Below are 20,013 nucleotides of genomic sequence, written 5' to 3' on the forward strand. Positions count from 1 at the left end.
AATTCTACCTTGCATCTTCTCAGACCACAAGGCAATAAAAGTGGAATTCAACGCCAACAAATACATTCAACCTCACACAAAGGCATGGAAGTTAACCTTATGCTGAATGACAGTTGGGTGCAGGAAGAAATAAAAAAGGAAATCATTAGGCGGCGCCTGTGGCTCAGTGAGTAGGGCGCTGGCCCCATATGCCGAGGGTGGCGGGTTCGGACCCAGCCCTGGCCAAACTGCAACAAAAAAATAGCCGGGCATTGTGGCGGGCACCTGTAGTCCCAGCTGCTCAGGAGGCTGAGGCAAGAGAATCGCGTTAGCCCAAGAGTTAGAGGTTGCTGTGAGCCGTGTGACACCACGGCACTCTACCTGAGGGCGGTACAGTGAGACTCTGTCTCTACAAAAAAAAAAAAAAAAAAAGGAAATCATTAACTTCCTTGACTATAACAACAATGAAGACACAAGCTACCAAAACCTCTGGGATAGAACAAAAGCAGTCCTGAGCGGAAAATTTATCACTTTAGAAGCCTACATTCCAAAAACAGAAAGTGCATCAACAAACTCACAAGCTATTTTATGGAATTGGACAAAGAAGAACAATCTAAGCCTAACCCCAGTAGAAGAAGAGAAATATCCAAAGTAAATCAGAGATTAATGAAATTGAAAACAAATCATTCAGAAAATTAATGAAACAATGAGTTGTTTTTTTTTAAAAAATAAATAAAATAGATAAACCTTTGGCCAGACTAACTAGGAATAAAAAAGTAAAATCTCTAGTAACCTCAATCAGGAATGATAAAGGGGAAATAACAACAGACACCACAGAGATACAAGAGATTATCTCCGAATACTACCAGAAACTTTATGCCCAGAAATTTGACTTAGCCCACATGAAATAGATCTCCTTAACAGACCAATTTCAAGCACTGAGATCAAAGAAACAATAAAAAACCTTCTAACAAAAAAATACCCTAGTCCAGATGGCTTCACAGCAGAATTCTATCAAACCTTCACAGAAGAGCTTATTCCTATACTACAGAAATTATTCCAAAAATTTGAGGAGTAAGGAATCTTTCCCAACAAGTTCTATGAAGCAAACATTATCCTGATACTAAAGCCAGGAAAAGACTCAACTAAAAAGGAGAATTTCAGACAATTTTACTAATGGTTATAGATGCAAAAATTCCCAACAAAATCCTAGCCAATAGATTACAGCTTTTAGTATAAAGCCATAGTGGTCAAGACAGCATGGTACTGGCACCTGGACATTTGGAATCGAATAGACAACCAGGAAATGAAACTAACTTCTTACAAACACCTAATGTTTGATAAACCAATCAAGAACATCCACTGGGGAAAAGACTCCCTATTCAATAAACGGTGCTGGGAGAACTGGACATCCACATGTAAAAGACTGAAACTGGACCCACACCTTTCCCCACTCACAAAAATTGACTCAAGATGGATAAAGGACTTAAATTTAATGCATGAAACCATAAAAATCCTCAAAGAAAGCATAGGAAAAACACTGCGAGATATTGGCCTGGGGAAAGCCTTCATGAAGAAGACTGCCGTGGCAATTGCAAAAACAACAAAAATAAACAAATGGGACTTAATTAAACTGAAAAGCTTCTGTACAGCTAAGGAGACAACAAAGCAAATAGGCAACCTGCACAATGAGAAAGGATATTTGCATATTTTGAATCAGACAAAAGCTTGATAACTAGGATCTATAGAGAACTCAAATTAATCTACATGAAAAAAGCCAACAATCCCTTATATCAAAGGGCAAGAGACATGAATAGAACCTTCTCTAAAGAAGACAGATGAATGGCTAACAAACATATGAAAAAATGCTCATCCCTAATTATTAGAGATGATTATTTGATTATTGAATCAAAACCACCCTGAGATACCATCTAACCCCAGTTAACTTTTGCACTGCTGGTGGGACTGCAAACTAATATAACCTTTATGGAAGGAAGTACAGAGAACCCTCAAAGCACCTCCCATTTGATCCTACAATCCCATTACTGGGCATCTACCCAGAATGAAAAAATTCCTTTTATCATAAGGACACTTGCACTAGACTGCTTATTGCAGCTCAATTTACAATCGCCAAAATGTGGAAACAGCCTAAACGCCCACCAACCCAGGAATGGATTAACAAGCTGTGGTATATGTATACCATGGAATACTATTCAGCTATTAAAAAAAAAATGGAGACTTTACAGCCTTTGTATTAACCTGGATGGAAGTGGAACACATTATTCCTAGTAAAGCATCACAAGAATAGAGAAGCATGAATCCTATGTACTCATTTTTGATATGTGGACAATTAATGACAATGACATGGTGGGGGTGGGGGAAGGGGAGAGCAGAGAGAGAAAGGAGGTGGGAGGGGTGCGGGAAAGGAAGAGCAGAAAGAGGGAAGAAGGGATGGGTGTGGGGTCTTGGTGTGTGACACACCTTTTGGAGGCAAGACACAATCGTAAGAGGGACTTTACCTAACAAATGTAATCAGTATAACCTGGAAAAAAAGAAAACTCCTTAAAGCTCCACCAGTCGTCGTAACATTTCTATCCTCTCAACCAAAAAATACAATGGGTGGTATAGTCATTAGGGACCTCAAAGCTATAAGAACAATAATCATTCCCCACTTTCCTGTAGTAGCAAACCTAAATTCCATTTTATCTTTAATGCCTCCTGAGGCTACATATTTTAGATCCATGCTCTGCTTTCTTTGGGGTTCCTTTAGCTCTAAATAGCCAACAGTTGTTTGCTTTCTCCTAAGAAAAATCTATAATACTGTTCACATGGGATGTTCCAGGAATTCCTTCCTACTTTTCACAAATCTTAAAATAAGACTTCAAAGACTTAAAATTTCCCTATATTTCTGCTTTTATCTAAAATGTGGATAACTTTCTGTTGTTCATTAAACTTAAGGCAGGCTGTAAGACAATTCCATCTCTACTTCCTGTTTCAGATCAACAAGGGTACAAAGTTTCCAAAGAGAAGTTGTTATAATTCTGTCAAAGTAAAATGCATTATCTAGGGTATGATTTATTTCAAGGAGGTAAATCCTTACTACCAGCCCTAAAAATTCCCATTGAATTTCTTGCATCATCAGGTCTCATTATTTTCACCCCATAATTTTCCAATGGTTTCCTCTGTGTTCTACAATATTTTTCCATTTAATCTTCCAGGCTAATAACTCAGATTTCAATAGCAGCTACGTCTTCTGTCATCTATTGAATTATGATGTTGAGAAATCTTTTCTCACTCACAAAGCATTGTGCTGTCACTGAATCTCCCTAAGCACTCTCATTACCTCCTTGGACTATTCTGAACCTGGGAATTCTGTTATTTTCCCTGTTCTTCCCATTTTGGTTTTGACTTTCTTTCTCAGCACTGGAACTCAGCTCTGGTTGCTGGAGTATCCCAAGTAACAACAGAACCACAGGAAGGTACGACGTTCTCTACCTCTATGATATAATCAAGTGGATAGAGTCCTCAGCTCTTCACTCTCTCTTTTAACTAATTTTATACATCCACTATTCTCTGTCATGTGCAGACCCTTTCACTGTGAACAGAGTATATTTTCAAGTCCCAGTAGTGTTAGGTTTGACCATGTGACTTTCTTTGGCAACAGAATGTGGTTAGAAGTAACAAATCACTGGTTCTAAGCCAAGATCTTAAGAGACATAATAAGAGACATCTGTCATGAGAACAAAAGTAGTCCTGGTCTCAAAATGAAGAAACACACACAGTATAGACCTGAAGATAGTCCCACAGCCTGAACTGTCTCAGCTAATTTACAGATGCATAAATGAGAAAAATAAGTGTTTATTTTGAAAGTCACTGAGATTTTGAGATCATTACATAGCATTCTGGCAGGAAAAAATAAAAACAAATATGAGTTAGTGGTAAAGCAGCAAGCAGGCGCTTAACACCCTGGTGAAACACTAAGACAAACACCTCCTATCTCTGAACTATTCTTGCATTTTTCTAGCACCATAGACAAAAAGGACTCTACTCACCCTTATATTTTATCCCTGGCCCTGGGAGGCTGAGGCAACCCCAAAAATATTGACTTACAAGACACCTTTATATCTCGAGAGCCATTCCTCTCCCCCCGGAAGGATCTCCCTTGCCCCAAGGGCTTTCTTGCTTTCTTATGCTGGCCTCTGGTTCTCCACCAGTCCTTAAAATAGAAAACCCTACAAATGTTATGTCACTGGGGACAAGAGAATTCAAGCCTCCCTTGAATTTGACCCCTCTTGCATTTGGATTACCTAAAGTGGCATCCCAATAGTACTACGATCTAGAGAGGAAGACAGACTAGGATTGGTAGTAAAAAGGATAGAATAAAAACATTTATACAGAAGGTCATCATTTTCCCAGAATTGATGCTTTTAAAATATTTATCAAATTAATATATTGTTTCACAAGTCAAATGTATTCTCTAAATATACTTCTTAAAAATAAAATGAGACAAAGTGAGGAAACACAGGTATGTTTATCTACCACGTATGATACAATACCAATGTCAGTGGGTCATGAAGAATTTATATCTAAGAAAATCATATTTTATATCTACAATCATATTTTAAACACTTAAGTTAGTTTGCAAATAAACTAAAATCATATTTTAAACACTTAAGTTAGTTTGCAAATAAACATATCTGACATCACTTAAGATTAATTCTCAAAGTAAAAGGCTCCACTGAAATTAAAAAATCTATAAGTAATAAATATCAAATTGACTTTAGCCAAATAGCTCAAGTATATGCCCCTAGAGGTTCAATGTTGTCCCAACTTACCATCTTCAAGAGGTGTATCCTCAGGCAGATCCACATCAAGCATAAGGTCATCATCTTCAAGGTCACATGATTCAAGATTATTCAGAATATCCTGTTAAAAAAAGCAGTAAAAATTGCTATAACCTAGCTCAAAGGATCTGTATAACCATTAGTTTTTAAAAATATCACGATAGCTTGACTTTACTCAATGTTTGTGCTGTAAGAATAAAACAGACCTTTAAATTTTTAAATATAATACAAACAGATTCAACTGGTTTATCTAATTAAGCTATTTGTAACGTTCTTCTCCTAATCACTCTCCCTATTAGCATACCTCCTCAATAGATTTCTATTTTCATTTTTTTAACTTGTCTTTTTTATTTTATTTTATTTTATTATTTTTTTATTGTTGAGGATTCATTGAGGGTACAATAAGCCAGGTTACACTGATTGCAATTGTTAGGTAAAGTCCCTCTTGCAATCATGTCTTGCCCCCATAAAGTGTGACACACACCAAGGCCCCACCCCACTCCCTCCGTCCCTCTTTCTGCTTTTCCTCCCCCCCATAACCTTAATTGTCATTAATTGTCTCTATTTTCATTTTTTAACAAATTTACAGTCCTCACTAATGAGCCAGATATTGTTCTAACAGAAACAGTAATTCATTTATTTAATCTTCAAAATAAACCTATGAGTTATTGACTAATACGATCCCTATATTATATATTATCAAAATAAAGAAGAGAGCCTAAATAACTGGCCAAAATGGGATGTGAACATAGGAAGTCTATCTCCCGAATCCATGCTTTTAACAACTTCTCTGATAACATGAAGAATTTGCTAAAATGTAGTCATATTTGGTATGGGAGATTATGTTTTATTATTCCTAGGGGAACAGATCACTTATGTAAAACAATGGAATAAGCCTGTAATGATGGGAAGACTCCATTTCCTTTCTTGTGCCATTCTCATTCCTACTTCCATCAGCACCCTACCACCTCTTTGGCTTGATTCAATTCGTTCTTTTTTATGATAGGAACACACTACTCAGACTGGCATAAACAGTCCCTGTTGGGTTTTATTTGCAGTCTTACCAGCTATCTTCTCTTCTTATAAAACTAGAATTTGCTTCCAAAGATTATTGTCCTGAGATATAAAGAACTGAATAATCAAAAACTAAGTGTAAGGTAATGAATTAAGTTTAACCTATAGCCCACTGGTAGATCCTTACAATCTAAAGAACTGATCAATATTGCAAGACATTCCCTTACTATATACATTTTTAAAAAGATCACAAGTCCACAATTTTTTTTATTAAGACATTTATATTCTACATTTAGTAAACTTCACATGTACCCTAATAAGATGCACCATAGTTGTGGTCCCACCAGTTACCCTTCCTCTACCCATCCACCCCCTTCCCCTCCCCTCTTTATCCCCTTTCCCCATATTCTTGGGCTATAATTGGGTTATAGCTTTCACAAATTTTTAAATAACTGAGAGATGATGGTCAAGAAAAAACTCATATAGAAGAAAAAAATCTATTTTATTACAGATATTATGAATAAAATTAAAATTATTTCCTATGTCAGGTATTCCATTCACATACTTCCAGTTTTGTGTTGTTGGGTCCTCCAAAAAAAGTAATTAGAATAATTGTTATTATTTTTAAAAATCTCTGGACATTTAATCTTGGCACAAGAAAGAAGCTTTTCTCCAAACATCTTACCAACATGAAATATTTGCTGACCTTAATATATAGTCTCTTTTAAAAAATTATTATGGGTACAAAATAGGTTTTTCATCTTAGAGGGCATATGCAATGTTTTGATACAGGCATACAATGTGAATTAACTAAATCAGGGTAATGGGGTATCTATCACACCACAGGCATTTGTCATTTCTTTGTATTAGAAACATTCCAATTTCATACCCTTAATTAAAGTATACCCTAACTTATTATTGATTTATCACAAATTAGAAGAATCTAGTACTCATGTATTCTACTAATAGGAATAGATTCAATGCACATGTTCTGGAGGCCAATTTATCAAAATTTTGCTAGAGCTTTTTTTAAAAAGGCAGTTTTTTCCCTCCTAGGAATTTATCCCTTAGAAATAGACAAATGAACAAAATGTATGTGTAAGTAGCATTTGCAATGCAGTGTGGTATCGTTGTTCCCAATGGCAAAAAGCAGAAGCAGCCTAAATGCTCAACAGGAAAATGGTCAAACAGAAAGTCTAGTACAGTCTGCAATGGAATACTCTGCTGTTCTTTTAAAAGATAATAAAATATGTACTTATATATACTTATAAACATGGAAAGGTGCTAACTTTTCATGGGCCTTTTCAAGGGGGAAAAAATAGACTGAATTTTTTCCTATCTTTTGCTCTCAAAAATAATGCAATAGTAAACTCCTTAAATCAAAAACAAAATGAAATTAAGAGGATCTAACTATGCATCCAACTGATGGCATAACACTCAGAAACTACTTCAAGTGGAAGAAAAAAATTCTCAAACTGTTTTTTGTAATTATACTGTGGGTCAGGCAGTGCCTGTGGCTCAGTGAGTAGGGCACTGGTCCCATATACCGAGGGTGGTAGGTTCGAACCCGACCCTGGCCAAACTGCAACAAAAAATAGCTGGGTGTTGTGGCAGGCACCTGTAGTCCCAACTACTCAGGAGGCTGAGGCAAGAGAATTGCCTAAGCCCAAGAGCTGGAGGTTGCTGTGAGCTGTGACGCCACTGCACTCTATCGAGGGTGACAAAGGGAGACTGACTCTATCTCTAAAAAAGAAAATTATACTATGGGTGGTAGTACTGGAATTATTATTTTTAAAATAATGTATATATACTCATATAAATATAAATGAAATATTGATGTTTGTTAAAAATGGATTCTCATCTTAAGAAAAAAGACATAGATACAGGAAGAATGAATAATTCTATGTTTCTGAATTTGAGTGTAAAGTATCAACACAAACACAGCATCTTAAAAGAAAAATACATTCCTCCCACTGAAAAGGACTGGGCATTAACGGGGTTGGGAACAGGTCTCTAAAACTGAATGTACAGAATTATCATACGAAAAAAACACTGCATAATATTTAGAATAAAAAAGCTAAAAGGCAACCAAAAGCACAGATTAACTCTATTTTAGAATTGAGGTTCCCTCTTTTCTCTATTAGAATACTTGTGTTTTCTCATTTTCTGCAACAGACATTATGATATATTTTTACCAAAAAAACTGTATCATCTATAAAAACATTTGGTTGTTCATTTATGTACATCTGAGTATGTGTGAAACCATATGAAGTTGGGCGCCTCAGGCCAGATTTGACAACTAAGGTCACAGCAGAGGATCAAAGGCAATATAACCTGGTATTCTAGATGCAAAGCAGGGCTTGCTGAGAGGCACTGAATCAGAAAAAGGAACACTATACCACTAAGGTGCCAAACTTTCAATAACTAACTAAACTCTACATTTAAATAAAACTTTTCATTATGAATTAAAAGGTACAGAAAACTACACTAAATGAGGTTTTTCTTTTTTTTTTTTTTGTAGAGACAGGGTCTCACTTTATGGCCCTTGGTAGAGTGCCGTGGCCTCACACAGCTCACAGCAACCTCCAACTCCTGGGCTTAAGCGATTCTCTTGCCTCAGCCTCCCGAGTAGCCGAGTAGCTGGGACTACAGGCGTCCGCCACAACGCCCGGCTATTTTTGGGTTGCAGTTTGGCCGGGGCCGGGTTTGAACCCGCCACCCTCGGTATATGGGGCCGGCGCCTTACCGACTGAGCCACAGGCGCCGCCCTAAATGAGGCTTTTCTAACGCCCACCAACCCAGGAATGGATTAACAAGCTGTTGTATATGTACACCATGGAATACTATTCAGCTATAAAAAAAAAATGGAGACTTCACATCCTTCGTATTAACCTGGATGGAAGTGAAAGACATTATTCTTAGTAAAGCATCACAAGAATGGAGAAGCATGAATCCTGTGTACTCAATTTTGATATGAGGACAATTAATGACAATTAAGGCTATGGGTGGGGGAGGAAAAGCAGAAAGAGGGACGGAGGGAGGGGGGTGGGGCCTTGGTGTGTGTCACACTTTATAGGGGCAAGACATGATTGCAAGAGGGACTTTACCTAACAATTGCAATCAGTGTAACCTGGCTTATTGTACCCTCAATGAATCCCCAACAATAAAAAAAAAAAAAAAAAAAAAGAGTTCTTCCCATATAAGAGGGACTCTACCTAAAAAATGCAAACATCATAACCTAATTCTTTGTACCTTCAAATTAACCAGAAACAATAAAAAATAATAAAAATTAAATAAAAAAAGAAATAGTTTAAACATATTCATGCTTCTATTCCATGATTCATCTACTTGATAAAAAAAAAAAAAAGTAGTGGAATAATTCTATCACTTTAAGAAATTACTAAGAAAGGCCAGTAAAAAAGAAAGGGGACCACAGAAGGGAGGGATGGAAGGTGGGATGGAAAAAAATGTATGTATTAATAAATTATTACTTATGATATTTCAGAAACCTATCTCGTCACACAGAAAGATGCTCTGTAAAGTGGGCAAGGTGGAAGCAGATTACATACACACAAAATGACTACATTTTTAATGCTGAAAAAAACATTTAAATATCTAGAAGATGACAAACCAAAGGATTGTTATAATCTTTTAATATGAGATAATATATGAGCATACTATTTATATTCTTTTTAATTTTTCTGTAATAAGAACATAGTGCATTTATAATAAGTAAACTTCATGTTGGATAAAGTCTATCTCCTTTGGCATCAGCAGGAAAATTCAAATTATGCAAACCCGACTGAATGTGGGAACCCTCAACCTGGCCCATCCTCTAATCTCAATAAAAAACAAACCAGGCAGTGCCTAGTGACTGCTCTGCTCTCCCCAGAAAGCCTCATTTTTGAATAAATCTTTTCAATCACTCTTGGTATCTATATGGCACCATCAGTCTTGGCATCTGATCAATTTTGGGGGATAGGGGTTGATTCTGTCCCTTTGTGTGACAACCATGAGACACACTCTCATTAATTTCACAAATATAAATAAGTACTATTTATGCAAAGTACTATTCTGGGTACAAGATATACCCATGTAAATAAGACTAAAGACTTTTAAGAACTGATAAATTAAGATCTGCGTTAGAGAAATATTATTCTGGCTGCAACATAGAGAATGAATTGAAGTGAAACAGAGAAACCAGTTTTGTGGCTATTACAGAATCCATGTGACATCACGATGGCCTGATTTTAATCCATGTCAGTCAGAATGAAAAATAAGCAGTTCTGAGACATACCTAGGAGTTAGAATCTACAGATTCAAAGTTAACTGAGAAGTAAGTGAGGAGCCATAGAATGGACTCCTTAGTGCCTGGCTCAAGAAACACATGCATGGTGCTTTGTTAAATGATATAAAGCATAAAAAAGGAAGCCCAAACTTAATACAGCTGGAAAAAATAAAATATAACAAATAAAATAAAGATGGAAGCAAAAATAAAAAAAGGCCAGGTATGATAGAAAAGAATTAAAATATAGTTTTGGAACCAAAAAATGCAGATATGCCTCCTGCATCTTCCCCCCCCCCCCCTTTTTAGAGGCAAAGCCTTGCTATCCTGCCTGGGGTTGGCCTTAAACTCTCAAAGTCAAGCAATCTTCCCACCTCATCCTCACGAGTAGCTTGGACCACAGACAAGAAGCTGGGACCACGGGCTGGGACTACAAGTACACACCTATCATGCCTGGCTGTTTGCTGCATCTTTGAGAAGACATGCCCCACAGCTAACTGAATATAGACGTCCAGAGCTGAACAAAGAGAGCTGAGGTATAACAGTAATTACCAAATAAATAACAACTAGAAGATACTGAATCATGAGTTTGATAAGAGAGACACTACAAAGGAAAGATGACAGGATTCTCGTATCTGCTTCAGACAATTTATCCCCTCGTCATCTTTAAAGAAGGTCCATGTTTCCCCAATGTAAGATTTTGAGAAGAGTTACATCAGAGATATTACTAAGCCTTTATAGTAAAGGTCCAGGCCAAAAAAAAAAAAAAAAAAGAAGGAAAAATTAATCTACTGTAATTTTTCTTACATCAGCTTAAAAATCACAGGGTAAGAACTGCATTATTACAGGAAAAGAGGAAGCTTTGCAGTGTGGAGATTGGTTAATGTGGGTAAGAGTTTCTGTTTGATGTTTACTGTGAGAGTCTCATGCTCTAACTGGCAGTCCTGCACTTGTTAGGAGCCAACATCCACATACACCTGTCCTAGTCGGTAACCCTTCTAACGCAATCCTTAGCTGAGAGTATGACAATGCAAACCAAATCTATATATTCTCTGGCTTCCAAAGGTTTAGCATAATACTCAATGAAATTAAAACACTGAGCACATATTAGCAGAATTAACCATAGATCTTCTTGGACTCTGAGAATGCTTCTCCATTTAAGTAAACTGTTGAGAGACAGTAGGTCGGTGCTTCCTTCACAAGTTTCTTCTAAACGATAAATAAGAGAAAGCGTACGGGTTTTTGGCAAATTAATGACGCCATCAATAGTTTTGTTTTAATTATACTACAGAGTTAATTTTAGGGCATGTAAAGTGTATAAATTTTAAAGCACACTTAGATTTGTGTCAGTACCAACACAGTAACAATGCAGAACTTTTTCTTCACCCAAAAAAGAGCCTCATGCTATTCAATTATAGTTACACCCTCTTCTCACCCATAATCCCTGTCAAACACATCTGTTTTTTCCATCACTGTAGTTTTGCCTTTCGAGAATGTCATATAAATGAAATTATACAGGAAACCTTTTGAGTGATTTCTTTCACTCAGCATAAAGCTTCCAAGATTTATCCAAGTTAGAGCTAGGTGTGGTGGCTCGTGCACACTGGGAGACCAAGGCAGGTAAACTGCTTGAGCTCAGGAGTATAAAACCAGCTTGAGCCCAGAGTGAGACTCCATCTCTACTGAAAGTGGAAAAAACTAGCCAGGCACCTGTAGTCCCAGCTACTGGGGAGGCTGATGCAAAAGGATCTTTTGAGCCCAAGAGTTTGAGGTTGCTGTGAGCTAAGATGACATCACGGCACTCTACCCAGGGCAACAGAGTGAGATCTTGTCTCAAAAAAAAAAAAAAATAATAAAATAAAATAAATTATATAAATTGCTGAATATATCAATATTTGGTTTCTTGCTTCTGCTGATTAGTATTCCATTAAATGGATGTACTATTTTGTGTATCCATTTGCTCATTGAAGGACATTTTGATTCTTTCCAGTTTTTACCTATTATATAAATGAAGCTCCTCTGAAAATTCATGTACAAGTTCTTATGTGAACATAACTTGCATTTCCCTTAGGGTAAATACCTAAGAGTAGCACTACTTACTTCTTAAAGAGTAGGACTGCTTACTTCTTAAGAAACTGTTAGGCTCATTGTCCAGAGTTGCTATAATGTTCCAACCAGCAATGAATGAAACTTCTCTATATGTTGCTCCTTATCCTCTCCAGCTCTTAGCATTGCCAATTATCTTTATTTTAGCTATTATTTATCTTTAAAAGGTATGCACTGGTGTCTCAGAATAGCCTGAATTTGTTAATGATGTTAAACATATTTTCACAAGCTCATGCACCATTTTTATACGTGTCCTTTTTGGTGAAATCTCTGTTCAAGCCCCTTACACTTTTTTTTATTTGGGTTTTCAGTTTGCATGGTACTGATTTTTTACAGCTCTTTATACTTTCTAAAGCATTTTTACAAATACATGATTTATAAATATTTTTTTCCAGTTTGTAGTTTATGACTTTTCTTAACACTGTTTTTTGTTGAGTGAAAGTTTTTGGCTTGATGAAATCCAATTAATTTTTTAATGTTTTGACATTATCTCTAATAACTATTTGCCTAACTCATAGGTCGTAACAATTTTCTTGTATCCTTTTTCTTCTAAAAGTTTTACAGTTTTATACTTTGCAATACACCTAATACACCTAAGGTCTATTTTCAAATAATCTTTGTGTAATGTGAAATTTTAGTCAAGGTTCTTTTTGTTTGTTTTTTGACATATGAATGGTCAATGGTTCCAACAGCATTTGTGGAAACATTCCTCCACTGAACTACTTTAAATCAAAACTACTTTATACAGGTTCATTTCTTTTCTGTAGTTTCTGTTACGTCCCCTTGATGTACCTGACTGTCCTGAGGCCAGTTATGCAGGATCCTGAATGCTATAGCTTTAAAATGAGGTGCTGAAATTCCTCCAGCTTTGTTCTGCTTTTTCAAAATTGTTTTTAACTACTCTAGTTTGTTTGCCCTTCCATATAAATTTTAGAATCAGCTTGTCTATTATCTAGAAAATAAAAACCCTATTGGAATTTTGAGTGCTATTGCATTAAATAGATAAGTTGCTTTGAGACAGAATGATATCTTTACTACATTGAGTCTTCCAGTCATGAATACCACAACTCTGTTTATGTAAGTCTTTTTTTTTGTCTCTAGAAACATAGGTTTTAATTTAAAAAAATAAGACCACCAAATATATGCACGTATTCCTTTTTTCCCATTTACCTGCTTTATGTTTTGTTTTTTTTTTTATTTCAGATTAATATGAGGGTACAAACGATTAAGTTACAATTTTGGGTTTGTTAGGTAAGGTGCCTTTTGTAGTTGTGCCCCTCCCCCAGGAAGTGTGCCATATCCCCTTACACTGTGCCCATGAGCTGAGAGCACAGCAATCCCCCTCCTAGGTCTTATTTTATTTAGGTCTTTTTTAATTTCTCTCATTAGCTCCTTATATTCTTCTCGATAACCATATAGGCTTTGTTACATTTATACCTATGTATTTTTTGTAGATATAATTTTTGTAGATATAAATAGTTTATTAATTCCAGTTTATAACTAGTCATTGATAATACAGAGAAATAAGAAGCATTTCATGTGCTGATTTTGTACCTTGCAAGAATGCTAAACTCACTTACTAGTTATAGAAATTCTTATAGATTCCTTGGGATTTTCTATGCAGACTATAATGTCATCTGAAGTAAAAAATGCCTTTTATTTCATTTTCTTGCCTTACTATACTCACTAATCTTCATGTACTATATTGAATAAGAATGGTGGGGGTAGACATCTTTGCCTTCTTCCAAAATTTAGGAGCAAAGCTTTTAATCCTTCCTCATCAAGTATAATGATAGCTGTAGATTTTTGTAGATGTCCTTTATCAGACAGAAAAAAGTCTCTTCTGTTGGTAGTTTGTCTATAGTCATAAATGTATGTTGTATACTGCTAAATGCCTTTTTACCACCTGTTGACGAAGTTTCCAGTAAAATTGTTAACATAATGGATTATACTGGTTTATTTTTGAATGCTAAACTGGCCTTGCATTCCTAGAATAAGCCTCTTGGAAATGGTGTTCTGTTTTTATTTTTGTTTGTACATATTGCTGGTTTCAATTTGCTAAGGTTACATTTAAGATTTTTTTTTATGCAGTTTTTGGCCAGGGCTGGGTTTGAACCCACCACCTCCGGCATATGGGATCAGCACCTACTCCAATCTTCCCACGTTGAAGATTTTTATGTCTATGTTTACTTTCTTTATCAACTTAGGTGGTAGCTACTACCTGCCAGCATCCTCCAGAAGACCAGGCAAAAAGTGCACCAGCAGGGGATTCACCCGCATGGGTCCTTAGGGCATCTCTATCAGGTATCAGATTATGGGCATGGCTTGAAAGACACAACCCCTAGGTTAAAGTTCAAAGTTTTTAGCGCTTACAGAAGCTGGGAAGGATGCAGAGCATGTCTGTAGGCCATACATAGCACAGAAGGGAAATGAGAATCTGACAACTAGCAGCATAGATTGGGGACAGAATAGGGTATGGGTCACTTTAAGTTTATTGGCAAATGCTCAAATGATTGATCTGTTTAAAGGAAGCTGAGAGAAAGTGGAGAACCCAGTCTGCTAGGCAGGAGAGATGTCTCTTAGGTTCCTACCACTGGCTACTAGCTTGAGACTTTTGGGTGTGGGGTGGAATCAGAAACTCATTGGAGAGTGAATGAGCCCTGCAGGCCCTCTGGCACTAGAAAGCTCAATCTACATTCAAAATGGATGCTGACACAACATAAAATTATAAGCATTAACCACAGCACTAATGAGGGATATTAGTGTATAGTTTTCTTTTCATATAATTTCTTTGTCTGATTTGGGTACAAGGTTAATGCTAGATTTGTACAATAAGCTATCTTCCTCTTATATTTTCTGAACGAGACTGTGTAAAATCAGTATTATTTCTTCATTAATTCTTTGGTAAAACTGCCCAGTGAAACTATGTGGACAAAGAAATATTTGTTGATATATTTCCCCCATAGTGTAATTTCTTTGATGGTTATAGAGCTATTCAAGCTATCTATTTCATCTTGAGTAAGGTTTGGTTCTTTGTGCTTTTAAGAAATTGGTTCATTCACTTAAGTTTGCAAATTTATGTGCTTAGAGTTGTTCACAGTTTTTTCTTAATGATCTTTTCCATGTCTATGGAAGTCTATAGTGATATCCTTCTCCTTCAATCCTTGAATATGTGTTTCACTTTACTTTTTTCAGCTTGCTAAATGTCCTTTCCAAAGACCACGTTTCTCTTCATTGTTTTCTTTTTTTTTTCAATTACTTTCAGGTGTTTAATTCCATTTATCTCTTCTATTCTCCTCATTAATTCCTTCTTTCTGCTTAATTTGGAATTGACTTGCTTTTTTTTTAGTGTCCGAAGATATAAGCTTTGATTATTGATTTAAGACTATTCTTCTTTTCTAATATAAGTATTAACACTATAACTTTTACCCTACTAGTAAATATGATAAATTACATATGTATATTTTACCTCAATAAATAACAAGTTAAGAAATAAAATAAATTTCACTCTAAGCATTGTGTTACATTCCATAAATTGTTATATATTTTCATTTTTGTTTAGTTCAAAATATTTCCTAATTTTCTCTTAGGACTCTCTCTTTGACCTATAAATTATTTCAGATGTCTAAGAAAATGCCGTGAAGGCCATGTTAAAAAAAAAAATTATTTCAGATGTTAGAAATCTTCTGTCATTTCGCTATTACTTTCTACCTTGATTCCATTATGGTGACACATACTCATATACTTGTTATGACTTCAACTCTTCAGAATGTGCTAATACTATCTTTTTAGGTACATGTTATGTGTGCTCTTGCACAGAATATAAATTATGTTGTTCTTACACAGAGTACTTTTATAAATATCAATTATGTTGATTATGGTATGGGTCAGTTTTGCTCTACTCCAGCTGATTGTTTGTTTAACACAATGAAATGGTCTATCAAGTGTACAAGTGGAGTGGTTAGAAATCCATTACCAAAAAAAGGAATAATGTAGCAATCTCCAACTATAATTGTAGATTTAAAGATTTTTCCTTTCCGTTCACTGGCTTTTGCTTTGTGCATCTGAACCTTTGTTTTTAGATGAATATACATTTAAAACTATAATGTCTTCTTGGTGAATTGGCCTTCATCAATATACAATTCCTTTTTAATTCTTGGCAATTTCTTTGCTCTAAACACTACTTTATCTAGTATTAATATAGTCATTCTCAAGTTTTCTTTTGATTAAGGTTTTCAAGGTACTATATATCTTTTTCCCTTTGTTTAATTTTAACCTACCTATATTATTATACTTGATATATACTTTTCTCTTTTTATAATGAACTAAAAAAATAGATCAAAAGAAAATACTAGAACTAAAGCACATAGAGAAAAAGAGTGGAAAGAATGGAATAGACTTAAAGAACATGCAGAACACAATGAAATGGTCTATCAAGTGAACAACCAGAGTCCCAGCAGCAGAAGAGAAAGAAAGAGAAGGCAGAAGAGAAAAAGCAATATTTAGGCAATACGGACCTACAATTTTCTAAAAATTATGCAAGTATCTATTTCATTCTGTGTAACTTTTGCTATTTAAAACTTGCCCTGTAGGTCCCTAGAGTACGGGAACATACGAGTCAAGCGACTCTGGCCCTTCTGTCAATTTTCATTTTGATTAAACTATCAGACCACTGCCCAAGATGATTACAAGTCAAGTATCTTATTTCTCATCTTCCAGCTTTTCAAATTTCTCTAAACTGAGACAAATAGAGTGGAATGATTAAGGGCCCTCTGATATTGTAGGACCAGTATGGGCTCTCACTAGTATACACAGCCTTCAACAGTGTTGCATTAAGACCTTTGTTTCAAAGTCATGAGCATAGGGGAGGCACCTGTGGCTCAGTGAGTAGGGTGCCAGCCCCATATATTGAGGGTGGAGGGTTCAAACCCGGTCCCCGCCAAATTGCAATAAAAAATAGCTGGGCATTGTGGTGGGCACCTGTAGTCCCAGCCACTCAGGAGGCTGAGGCAAGAGAATTGCCTAAGCCCAGGAGTTGGAGGTTGCTGTGAGTTGTGTGACACCACGGCGCTCTACCAAGGGCGATAAAGTGAGACTCTGTCTCTACAAAAAAAAAAAAGTCATCAGCATACTCATTCCATTTCTTAATAGACATCAACCCCCACTGGGATGAGTTCCTTGGCTATCCCCTTCCTTTTTCTTTCTTTTTTTGTTTATAACTCTAATTTTTTTATAGCATCTTTAAGACCTATAGGAGAATATGAGACAGAAACTTGGTAAGGTTTACAGATCATTACCTGATTTTATAACAGTATGTATGGTTATATGGGGTGGATGCCCATGCAAAATGAGCCACCTTAATCACTGCATTTACAATGACCTAGTTAAGAGGTATTTTCAGCGGATGAATACCGCAATTACCATACAGTCAATCCAGCATGACTTGTATAGGAAGCATACAGCCACTTCATCGGAAATGTTCCACTCAGCATTTATAGGAGAAAGACAGTCTCCCTTTCTCAGGTAAATAAACTTTATAGTAGCTTTTACCTAGCCCACCCACTACTTCAGAAATAACCTGCTATGTGTCTGGATCACGCACAGCCATCCGTAATTGTTCAATAGTGAGTCATGCATCATTTGGGTTCTATATCAATCCAAACATTCTCTTCCACCATGTAGCACTCAAAACCAAAAATATTATCCTAAGTTATACACTCTCACCATCCATTTTAGTCAGGGTTCTTCAGATCGCTGATGACACAGAACAATAAAATGAGGCAAATTCTTTGCACTATACCTTCTATTTTCAGTAGTTCTTGGTTTTGCCCTCCACCCAACTGGACTACCTTCCTGGTAACAAGAGACCTGTTTATTATCCTAGAATAATCTTTGCAATTGAGGATGGCTGCAAAGCTAATGGTCTGAGTTCAGACTAACTGAAATCTAAGTTTGGCTCAGCATCAAGATTATCCTCAGCACTCTTTATTACTTTCATTTTAGCTATTACAGGTGACGAAAACTAAAATAATGTATATTTAGTTTGTTTCTTATTATTCTGCATTTCCTAATATAACCAGTGAGCCATCTTCTCAACTGTTAGGTCAGCTACCCTTTCTAAATTCCACCCTATAACTTTTACCTTTAGTAACAGATCACAATGGGATTTCACACAAGTGACTAAAAAGTCAGCTAAGAACCAAAGGTTCCTTATGCCCCATCCTTTCATCCTTTTTATTCCCAAACTACATGTTTCAGTGAGTCATTGTTGATCCTGAAAACTGCAATTTTTCTAACACCAACTACAATGACTTCTTTTGCTAACTATCCAAAGTTAGGCAAAACTTCACAGGTTAATGATAGATAAGAACAACCTTATTTCAGACACCGACTGTAGACTCAAATTCCCAGGGCACCTGTACTTCTGACCAGTTAACTACAAATTCAGAGGTTCCCACTACTCCCTCAGGTTTGATAATCTGTGAGAACTCAAACAACCCCAAAAAGCATTACATTTATGATTACAGTTTTATTATCTCTATATAAAAATATATAAATCATGATCAGCCACAAAAAGAGACACAAAGGGCAAAGTCTGGGACAGTCCCAAATAAAAAGCTCCCATGTCCTCTCTCAGCTGAGTCAGGACAGGTCACCTCTTTGGCCCATTCATGTGTAACAATACACATAGAGTACTGTTAACAAGGGATGCTCACCCAGAATTTGATCTCCCAAATTTTTATTAAGTTTCACTGCATAGGCATGGCTGATTAAATTATTGACCAGATGACTAGATTAGATCCTCAGCACACTTTCCTCTGCTTCCTAGAAGTTAGACTAATATCACGTGGATCAAAGCTGCAATCTTCTAATCACAGGTTTGGTCTTTCAGACATAGCCCTTCCCCATTCTGAATCACCTAATTAGCATAAACTGTCCGGGCCCACCATGAATAAAGACATTTCTATTACTCAGGAAATTCCAAAGATGCAGAGGCTCCACATAGGAACTGAGGACAAAAGCCAGCTGAATTCTTTATTATACAGCACAAGACTTACTATAACTCAAACAAGACAATATTAAAACAGCATGTTACTGATAAAAGAAAAAGGCACATCAGAATAAGAGAGCTCAAAAACTGACCCACACAAAAACATTCAACTGAACAAAGAAGCATAGACAATTCAATGCAGAAAGGAGTCTTGTCAACATACAACGCTATAACTCTAGGATAAAACTATATGCAAAAAAATTAACCCCAAAACAGGCATTACATAATAAGCAATTCAAAATGGGTATCAGACCAAAACATAGAATACAATCCTATACAAAATTTCTTGAAGTAAACATAGGGGAAAATCTTGACCTTGGCTTTGGGGATGAGTTTTAAAATATAATACCCAAAGCATAACCCATTAAAGACAAAACTGGCTAAGTAAGAATCTATTAAAATTTCTGCCCTGTGAAAGACACTTTTAAAAGAATTAAAAGATAAGGCACAGAGCAGAAGAAAATATTTGTAAATCATATATCTAATAAAAGACATGTATCAAAAATACACGACTAATTATTAAAACTCAACAAAAAAGGAACTCAAAAAATGAACAGATCCAAACAGATACTTCATCAAAGAGATGCATATGACAAATAAACATATGAAAAGATGCTCACCATCATTTGTCACTGGGGAACTGAAAATTTAAAGCAACAATGAGATATCACTTATACACCTATTAAAATAACTAAAATCCAAAACAGAGACAATACGTACTGTGAGGGAAGGTG

At 36.0% G+C, this 20,013-nt stretch overlaps 1 protein-coding gene across 4 annotated transcripts in view; it reads right to left on the bottom strand.

Moving 5' to 3' along the window:
• The window catches only part of CCSER2 (coiled-coil serine rich protein 2), a 211,722-nt gene that overhangs the window by 110,190 nt on the left and 81,519 nt on the right, over positions 1–20,013 (bottom strand). For all 4 annotated transcript variants that reach the window (XM_053584499.1, XM_053584500.1, XM_053584503.1 and 1 more), the window contains one exon: positions 4,815–4,905. In XM_053584499.1, coding sequence (XP_053440474.1) covers positions 4,815–4,905 — 91 coding nt within the window. The remainder of the gene's footprint in view (positions 1–4,814; positions 4,906–20,013) is intronic.

Source organism: Nycticebus coucang, chromosome 3 (assembly GCF_027406575.1).
Source record: "Nycticebus coucang isolate mNycCou1 chromosome 3, mNycCou1.pri, whole genome shotgun sequence".
Taxonomy (NCBI): domain Eukaryota; kingdom Metazoa; phylum Chordata; class Mammalia; order Primates; family Lorisidae; genus Nycticebus; species Nycticebus coucang.